Below are 10,106 nucleotides of genomic sequence, written 5' to 3' on the forward strand. Positions count from 1 at the left end.
CTGCCAGCTCCATACAAGTTCCACTTGACATACACCTTCGATCGGCCTAGGCCGATTCATGAGTTTACACATTCGCATCAGCCCAGCTTGATTCACGAGTTTACACCTTCAATCGACTCAGCTCGATTCATGAGTTTATACCTTCGATCGGCCCAGACCGATTCATGAGTTTATACCTTTGATTGGCTCAGACCGATTCATAAAGTTTACACCTTTGATCGGCCCAGACCGATTCATAAGTTTACACCTATGATCGGCCCAGACCGATTCATATGTTTACACCTTCAATCGACCCAAACTGATTCATAAATATACACCTTCGATCGGCCCAGACCAATTTATAGATTTACACATTCAATCGGCCTAGACCGATTGAAAGACTTGCACCTCAAATCGACAAGTCATCGACCCAATCCACTCAACGATCCATTCGACCTAACGACCTGCTATCACTAATCCGCTCAGTCTGCACTTATTCGATTAAATCTACTCTCTAAGCTAAATACTCTTTAACTTAGAGAGTGGGGGGGCTAACTGTTAGGGCCAAAAATCGTCTTGGGCTTGACGAGGCCCAATAACGAAATAAACATGTCACAGCCCAAGGCCTTAACCCAATCCTGATTGAGCCTACGCTTAAAATCACCTTGTGAACTACCCACTCTATGAGTTGGGCTATCCTATAAGTTAAGATAAGCTGGATTTCAGCCCATTAGCCTACAATAGTCTATAAATAGGAAATCAAAATTCCATGACCCATGACCATTTGTTTTTCAGCTGTGACTTCGATTCATCATCTCTTGTGGTTTCCCGGGCATATTCCAAGAACACACATAAAATTATTAGTAATTTCAGGTATAAACGAGATCAACGAAGGGAAATCTCGATCAAATTCATGAAAATGATTTGATCGGTAGGTAACATGTTTCGTTAATTCATTTGATCATCTACCATATATATGATCAGTCTTTAAAGGACAATGAGGGTTTAGCCTCCTACCGGTTATTATAATTAAATCAAGTGAATCTCTTTCATATATAAGATAAAGAACCAGAATGAAAATTCATTACAGTCCACTAATAAATATTCTAATTTATAAAGTGTCAAACAAAAAGGAAGTTGAAATGGATTATCAGTTAGAAAAAGAAAGAAATGAAAGTAGAAACAGTTGGAGAAAAGGTAACATAAAGTTTAGCTGCTTCGCGGTTTTTGTACAACACATCTCATTTGCTGCCTAAATTACCAAAGAAATTTTGGTTCAAAATTAAAGGTATTATACAAGGACACGGACAATGTTAGAACTCAAGCCTAACACAAAAGATTGGACTCATAGGTGGGAGAGCCCCTAGACTTAAGTACCACACTTGATAGGTGTGAGATCCTGATGTGGGATCCTAACATTGCACCCTCCTTCAAGAGCCGACGTCCACGATGACTTTCACTCTAATTTCTCTGTTAAAGAAATGAGAGTCTTTACTTGGACAGATTGTAGGACCGTAATTTTAGCAAGTTGCTCATCCAAAAGACACAAGCGAGTGCCTTCAACCATAACTAGGGAATGAGAGCACCAATGACAGGGTTTGGGGAACAGAGATCTCCAAGAATAAGAGATGAAGAGATTAATTGATAAAATTTTTCATTGATAACCACAATCTAAGCAAAAGATATATGAGAAGGATGTGGCCTTCTTTATTATCACCAAATTTTAAATTCATGAAGGCCTTGATTGTGTAGAACAACAGAAAAAAGATAGATTAACTTCTTTTTCTTTGCATTTTAAAAAAAAAAAAAATGTAATTTCCGTCAGATTGTGTTGGCCACGATATTGATATATCTTTATATAATTAACAACTATAATAAGATAAAACCCTATTTAAACTAACACATCCGTGCATGCACCCAAAGTTAATTAACTTGTTTATTTTATTTAAAGAGTAAACGACATATTCATACCCGAGGTTTAGCGAAATCCCATGTTGATACTCTTAGTTATATTTATTCAAGAACTCACATAGTTAATGACTGTTGAAGGTCGTCGAAAATGGTGAATGAGGTTAGCAAGTGAAGGTATCAGTTTTGTAGAGGATGTTATGGGAAGTCCAACAATGTTTTGGAAGTGATTTTAGACTTTAGAAACGGTTAGAAAAAGCTAAAAATTGTCGGTTTGGACACTGTTAACATAAGCATCTTTTTGCTAATGTGAGCCCTTCTTGGCCAAAGAAAGCACCGATGCACTTTAGCATGCTAACATGTGCCTCGTTATAGTGAAAAGTTAAAAATCTGTTAAAAGAAAGGAAATAATGTTACTTTAATCGTGGAAATTTGAAATAAATGAAACCAAATGTATCAACTTGAAATTTTGCTAAGCCTTGGGTGGAAATATGTCGTTTGCTCATGTTTAAAAGACAAGTGGGATTAAGATGTAGAACACATCAACTGACTCAATAATAATTAAATATAGAATCTAATTGGGGACCCTAAAATCTATGAGTGATTCTTTGGAACCACAATTGGGAGATAGAGATAACGATCTTAGAGTTAGAGTACAATTTCGTTGACAATTAAGAGACAAAATGCCAAAACAGCTGCAAAGCTATTTGATAGTAAGTTCAAGCACACGATTGGGGAAGAAAATCAGTCACTCCAGTTTCTTTCAATCTCCTATCAATCAAACCAAATGCGTCAGTCGATCTTAATCTCTTTCAATCAGTTTCCATTAAATTAAATTAATCTGTCATAATTCCCGGCCCTAATCACTCTTATTCAGATAAAAGGAAAGAGATGTGTAAGTAATCTAGACATTCTAACTCAAAATCTTCCAAATTATGGTAGTTATTATATGATTATGAAAGGATTTCATTAATTGTCCTGAACTGGCCTTAAATTTCACATCATAATAGCTGTCTTACATCAAAAACATTATCGTTTTGGAAGTCAAATGAAAATACACTCATATATTCTGCAATGATTTTGTTTACAATAATGTATTGTTTACAATAATGGATGCGATAGGAATAATGTGACTTTAATTAATATCAAAAGCATAATAATGCTTACATAAAAACTCGATTATTATACAAAGGTTTTATGTTTTTGATAAAGGATACATAAAATCTTAAAAATTGCATTTATTGATCAGAATCTGTTTAAAGATCATAGTTCAATGGTATGTTTTCCTTACAATTTACAAACATTTAATATGTCTCTCAGCACAGTCATGCTTGATACCATTTATCCTCATATTAGATATGCAAAATTCTGTCTAAACTGTATATGTTTGTGTGACAATCCTAGGACCGAATGAAGAAAAACCAGAAAGTGTAGAACTTTCCAAAGAAACAAACAGAAAATTTGAGATAGAGAGAATTGAACTTTTGTTTTCCATTTAACTACATAAAATGATTTTATAGAATACTTATATAGTTACAAAATGATCTGAGGTGGTAATTCATGTGTTTTACCAAAATCTCGACCATTCAACATTTACACAACAAACACAGAACAACAATTTTTACACCGTAAGATTTGTGCTTTTTCTAAGTAAGAACAGTTAGCAGAAAGAGTTAAAACATTGTAACTTGATATAGATTTGTTGAATTTTTTCTACTTCCACTATATAAAGAAAACAGTACCGTTCCACTAATGAGAGTTAACGCCACTTAACGGAAAATGTCGTTTGTACCGTTAATCTCGCCGTTGAACAATGAAGATTTTTAAAAACAAACACTTTGCCGTTAATCTAGCCGTTGAGTAGTCTTTAAAATACTTTGAATATGAACTTGAGAGAACAGAGTTGCTGCAGCTTGCACTACCAGCTTGCATCTGTCACAGTTTGGATTGATATAAAATAAATTAACATTTTCAATTGTGAAAGATAAAAAAATATTACACATTTTTACAAATCACATATAACAAATCATGTGTCAACCTTGAAAACAAAAATTTTGGCATTCAATTTGAGTATATATATAGAGCGCTTTTAATATAAATTTGACAACATTTAATATACATGTTGATATTTTTGACAAACTTATGTTATCGAGGCCTATTTTATCAAGTGGTATTTTCTCTTTGAATGTTTTGCCCATCAAGTTTATTTTGATTTATAATATTCTTGTGAGAGCTAACTTTACATGTGTCACAATTTCCTTATGTGATTTTAAAAGATTGTAAGGTTTTGTCTGTGGTCCCACAAGAAAGGGAAAAAATGTGTTTGTGGTCCAACAAAAAGTTAGAATTGTTTTTTTTATGCCTTTTGCATTTTCATTTTATGTGTGTTTACAGTGGATGTGTGTTTGCACACTTATGTCAGACATATGTATGTTGCATTTCATTTCGCATTTTACATGGTGTGTACATACACTTTTTTGTTGTGCTAACATAGCACGTCTGACTCACTTTGCACAAGTTGTGTTTTTATCTTTATCAATTGATATATTTTCTTTGCATCTGTTGTGCTGTCATGAGGACCACCTACAGGTGTCCCAATATCCTCTTGTGGTCTAAGAAAATAAGCTTTTTCCCTTTTTTGGTTGTGGTCCCAAAAGATAGATGAAATCTTTTCCATTTTTGGACTAATATATGTCAGCTCTTGTTTGCTGACTTGGCAAGAATTGAGGAGCATGAAATTGGTCTATATCATCTTCATTCTTGCTCATTTGTAAAGCTAACCTTTGATATTTTATTTTACTTGTACTCTGAAATTTTTAGAGAGTTTTTCCTCAAAGGTTCAACTTATGTTTATGTGCTAAACCGTTACCATCTCTTATTCTTGATTGAATGGTTGTTGGAACTTGGTTCCATTGTTGATGTTGGAGCGTGGCTTTGACGTACGAAGCTTGGGTGGAGCTCAAGTGTTCTTCGGGTGTGTTCTCGACGTGAAGAAATCCTTGGAGCAACAAGACGTTAGAGATTTAAAGGATAATGTTTAGTGTAACTAGAACAGAGAGTTTTATTTATTGTAGCTAAAATCAACTTTGAACTATATCTTGTAATGTTTGTTGTTTAGTGGATTTGCTTCGATTTGGATGAGGTTGCATGAATGTAGGCTAAGAGTGGTTTTATCCCAACCATGTATATGCTAGTGTACTTTACATTTATTGTTTATGGATGTTGATTCATGCTTAACTTGATAATCCTTAATCAACTTGGTAAAAACTTCCATTGCACTTTAAAATTGGTACCTAAATGCTATCTAGAGTTCACCAACTCTAACAATATACTATTGCATGGTATGTTTCCGTTACAAGTCTCTTGTTTTACGAGCATTTGATACATCTGTCAAACAAAACTAGTGAAATTGCAGCTCATATGATCTAGGGTATATTCTTTTTATTAGAATGAATAGTGTGATACTAAAATCATTTCGATATTAGATTGGAACAACATTTAATATATAACAGTAATAATAATCTTCTTCTATGAATACAATTTCGTGTTTCTTCTTAAGCTCATGCAAGGATTCAAAGTATTTTCTAGTTTATTAGTGTTGAGGTGAAAATCCGTAATAACCAGAGGTACGTGATTGACAATGCTTGAACCACATAGGAAAATGTTGATGCAAAAATCCGTAACAACCAGAAGTACGTGATTGACAATGCTTGAACCACGTAGGATATGTGCATGATCTCGATGGATCAACGATGAAGGCAATGTGATGATAAATGTATAGTAATAATCTTAAAATATCAAGGAGCAAGAAATGCTCTTTAAAGTGGTTCGGTTGCTTATAATGCAAAATCTATATCTACTGTTATGTTATTGAATGTATTGACGAGTTGAGTTGCAAAGAGTTATTCGGAGTTACAAATAGTTATCTCAATGAATTAACCTTTTTAAGTTCTCTCTTTTCTCAATCTCTATCTCATATCTTTCCTCTCGGATCCCTCAAAATAGATTATACTTGAGTTTATATAACATCCGTTATCATATTGAATTGGAAATAAACTCAAACAGAAAATAACGAAGTCTTCAACTTTAATCGTGGAGTCTATATCGCAAGATATCTTCATGTCAAAAGAAGAATAATCTGTTTGCAATTATATGTTATCCCTAATTGATACTCTTTTCAACATATTCATGCACACCAGTCAAAATCCACAATCATTTATTTTTAGGGATCGAAAGAGGCACGCATAACAAGCTAAACAATTATAGAATCGATTTCTTATATCATTTATTTCCCAGGAATTGTTGACAATACGAGCTAAACGATGATAGAATTGATTCACTTAATTAATGTGCATGTAGAAATCGTAAAATACTAACAATAAGAACAATAATGAATAAATTTGCTCGCCTAATGAAGCATTCCAGAGTCGGACACGAAAATTTCTCTGATATGAAATGAATGTTTTGTACTAGGTTGAATGACATTTTCCCACCCAAAGTTTGACAAATATATATTTGTCCACCCATAAACTTTGGAAAAAAATATTTTTTCACCCATTGTTAAAATTCAGACGTTGCATTCTCGTCAGTTCGCATAATATATATTATAGGTTTAATGTTACTTTCACCCCTTAAATTACAAACATATATGATATAACAATTACCTTCACCAACTTGGGAATTAGCCATTGAAACCCTCTATCTTCAATTTCTATAATTACAATAGAGGTTTTACTTTTTAAGTAAGTGTGTTTCTAAAAAAATTTAAAATTGTATATATTTTTTTAAATATTATAATAATATCTGTCAATTAAATATTTATAAAAATACAAAATATTAAAATTGTATATATTTTATAAAAAAATAATTTCTAAAAAAAAAACCTAGAAAATTGTGAAAAAGAAGAAAAAATCCGAAAAACAATTATGAAAATTTGAAAAATAACTTAAAAAAACTGAAAAAAAATCAGTTGGCAAGAATAGCACCTAGCTAGGGGCGATTCCGATTGATTCACACCCAGCCATGTGCTATTCAGCTTGAATTGCAATTGGTATGGTGTGATTCGGCCTGAGTCACACCTGGCTAGGTTTGATTTAGCTTGAATTGCATCCGGCTTGGTGCGATTTTGGCCAACTGTTTTTTTTTTTTTTTTTCATTTTTTTCAAATTTTTCAAATTTTTTGTTTTAATAACTGACTTTATTTTTGGCCCTATTAGAGAACAAATTCCATTGATGAAGATTGATGAAGGGTAGGAAAATGTTTTTATCAAAGTTTATGGGTGGGAAAATGTACACTCGTCAAACTTTGAGTCATAAAATGTCATTTAGCCTTTGTGCTAAAACTGGAATATGACAAGGAAAAAAATGACAGCTTATGCATATGAACATGATATTTAATAGGTTTTTAAGTTGATACTAAAAAATTAGATATACCCACTTTCGTTACTTGTTCCTAATATCAACATTATTATGAAGGTAGTAAATTGGCCACCCCGATATTTTTAATACACATAAATTGTTGATTTTAATTCCATCATTAATAGAGTTCTATTCAAGAAATTCCTTAATGGACTTTAAATTTATCACTAATGATACAAATCTTGGCCCCGTCCCTGTTCACATTGCAAATGCATCTACCGTATAGGAAAATTTCCAGTAATGTTAAAGAATTCGTACGATGTTATTGTTACAGAATTCATACTAATACACAATGTAAAATGATAGCTCAACTTTTTTACTAGCTCATTGGGCCAAAGCTTAAGCAGAATCACAAAGTCAAATTCTGAAAATAAAAAGAAAACTTATAATGGGACAGTTTAAATATGATTCGATATATATATTTTGGTAAATAAGTATATTATTCCAAAAAGAAAAAGGTTACAGAGTAACATAATCGGTCTAAAGGCTAGAAGACGCAACAAAGACAACATAGGCATAAAGACCCAAACACAAGAGCACATATGCTCAAACAAGGCACATCTGCTCGAAGGAGCACAAAGACTCGAAAACAAAAGCAACCAGACATAGACGCCCAAAAGGAGCATGCAGGCTCAAATCCAAGGCTTAGAAAAGATACATATGTCTAAAAGAGCACACAGGCTCAACAAAAGAAAAGAAAGAAACTAAGATCGTCACGATTGGATGTTATTTCTTATACAGAAATACATATTTTGACTCTCAAAATGAAAACTTAACACAACATTTTTCTGCACAGTTGAAACATAAAATCAAGCCACTTCTGCACTATTAGTATTATTATCACCATTCGCAGCAACCACTTCGTTTGGAGGAGAAGTACAAATTCTGATAGAAGACAATGCGTTGTTGAAATGCTTGGCTTTGATTCCAAGGAATTCACTCCAAGTAATGGGCCGGTACAAAGGAGGATCACTTGGGCCTACAAGCTTGGGCAAGGGTGAGACTTGGGCCCGGGCAGGTGGCCCATAAAAGTACGGAAGAGAAAACCTGGGCTTGTCCCGGTTCACCACAGCCCGGTGGAGTGCACTTATATACGACCCATTGGATAATATCTGAAGCAAGTCCCCTACAATAACCACAAGCCCACCTGGATTTGTGGGTACAGCGACCCACCCGGTTCCTTTTTTTAGGACCTGCAATCCGGCAGTGTTGTTCTGGTGAAGAATAGTAAGAATGGTGGAATCTGAATGGGCGGCCATACCCATGGCCCGGTCCGGGTTCGGACAAGCCGGGTAATAATTCATATGTAAGACTGCAAACTCGTCTGGGATATTGCCTTTCGGGTCAGCCCATTCAATGTCTTCCATTGTAATGTTCAATGAACCCAGCATCAGCCACATTAGTTTTTCTGCTGACTTTTTCATCTCCTTTTCATATTCTTCCATGACCTTACTAAAAAATCATAAAGAAACATTAGTTTTTCTGCTAAATTTTTTGTCCATATAAAAGAAAGGATGAGAACTTAATTTTAGGAGAAATTAAGAACTTAAATAATGAGAATTTGTTTGAAATTTTAATTTTTTTAAAGAACCAGGCCTAGTTTTCTAGTACTTTTTGATAAGATTTTGGAAACCAAGAGGGGCAATTGCCCCTTTTTGTCCCTTCCTCCCCCTCCGTACAAAGAAAGATGCTATTATATATCAATGAATTCAAACAGCAAACCTAACGTGTGCATGTATGCATGATCATGGACATTATTTATTTTTTATTAATTACCAGTGTTTGGTGTAATCTTCGGGCCAAAGGTGACGAAAATGATCGAGTGGTGATCCAATGATGGTGAATACTTCAGACCACATAATCTTAGAGAAAAATGAATTACTTCTTGACAAGCCATAGCCTGTAAGAGCATCAGGCGAACGAGAAGCTTTGAGCTTTTGTTCAACAGGTAAAGAGAAAAGATGTCTAGTTGTACACTCAGCTTGATCAAGAAGGGAAGTGGGGATGCCATGATTTATGACTTGAAAAGCTCCCCACGTTTTGCATGCATGGCCGATGAGTTGTAGAGCATTAGGGTCATTGAGATCGATAACCGGAATGGACTCGGAGATGGCAGAGTCACCGTTGGTGGCAGGGATCACGTAGTGCTGATCAGTCCAATCGTACGAGTCTGGTAATTCTTTGAGTGAAGTCAAGTCAGGACATTCATGGCGGAGGTGGACAGGGTGGCTTCGAAAAGCATCGGAGAGTTTTGGAGGCACAGTTGAAATTTCAGGAATCGAAGGCATAATGAAAATTTTAGGATGACAAATAGAACCTAAGCTTTAGGGAAAATGAGATGAGAGAGATGATGATTTGAAGACTATATATATAGATCGAGATGATGAGAGAAAGAGAATGTTGAGATTAGAGGATGCAATTGGACGTACAATAGCCTGATAAAAATACAGCAGTCACATGATTCTGTTGAGGCCATTCTGTTATGCATTTAGCAGCTGTAATTATTCCTCTGTTTGTAATCTATAAAAAGCAATACCCACTGTATACAAAACACACAGAAATGAATACAATTTAGAATCATTCCACTTTCAGCTTTCCATTGTTTCCATTTTCTTCCCACTCTGGTTTTTGCTGTGCTACTCTCAACAGAGAATTATAAACAAAATTAATCAGATTTAGTATTTAAGAACGTGATCTTATGAAGAAAATGAATCAGATTTAGCATTTAATAATGTGTGATCTTGTATGAAACAATAAGTAAAAATAAATTATTTGGAAGATTAACAAAGTCTTATTAAAAA

General features: G+C 34.2%; 1 protein-coding gene across 1 annotated transcript; it reads right to left on the bottom strand.

Annotated features, from left to right (window-relative positions):
• Nucleotides 1-8,114: 8,114 nt before the first annotated feature.
• LOC116114858 (gibberellin 3-beta-dioxygenase 1-like) lies at nucleotides 8,115-9,593 on the bottom strand. The gene is made up of 2 exons (XM_031400998.1): nucleotides 9,082-9,593; nucleotides 8,115-8,757 (listed from the first exon to the last, which is right to left on the bottom strand). The coding sequence occupies exons 1-2, from the start codon at nucleotides 9,591-9,593 to the stop codon at nucleotides 8,115-8,117; spliced, it is 1,155 nt and encodes a 384-aa protein (XP_031256858.1).
• Between the last annotated feature and the right edge of the window lie 513 nt (nucleotides 9,594-10,106).

Source organism: Pistacia vera, unplaced genomic scaffold (genome assembly GCF_008641045.1).
Source record: "Pistacia vera cultivar Batoury unplaced genomic scaffold, PisVer_v2 Contig724, whole genome shotgun sequence".
In the NCBI taxonomy this organism is placed as follows: Eukaryota; Viridiplantae; Streptophyta; class Magnoliopsida; order Sapindales; family Anacardiaceae; genus Pistacia; species Pistacia vera.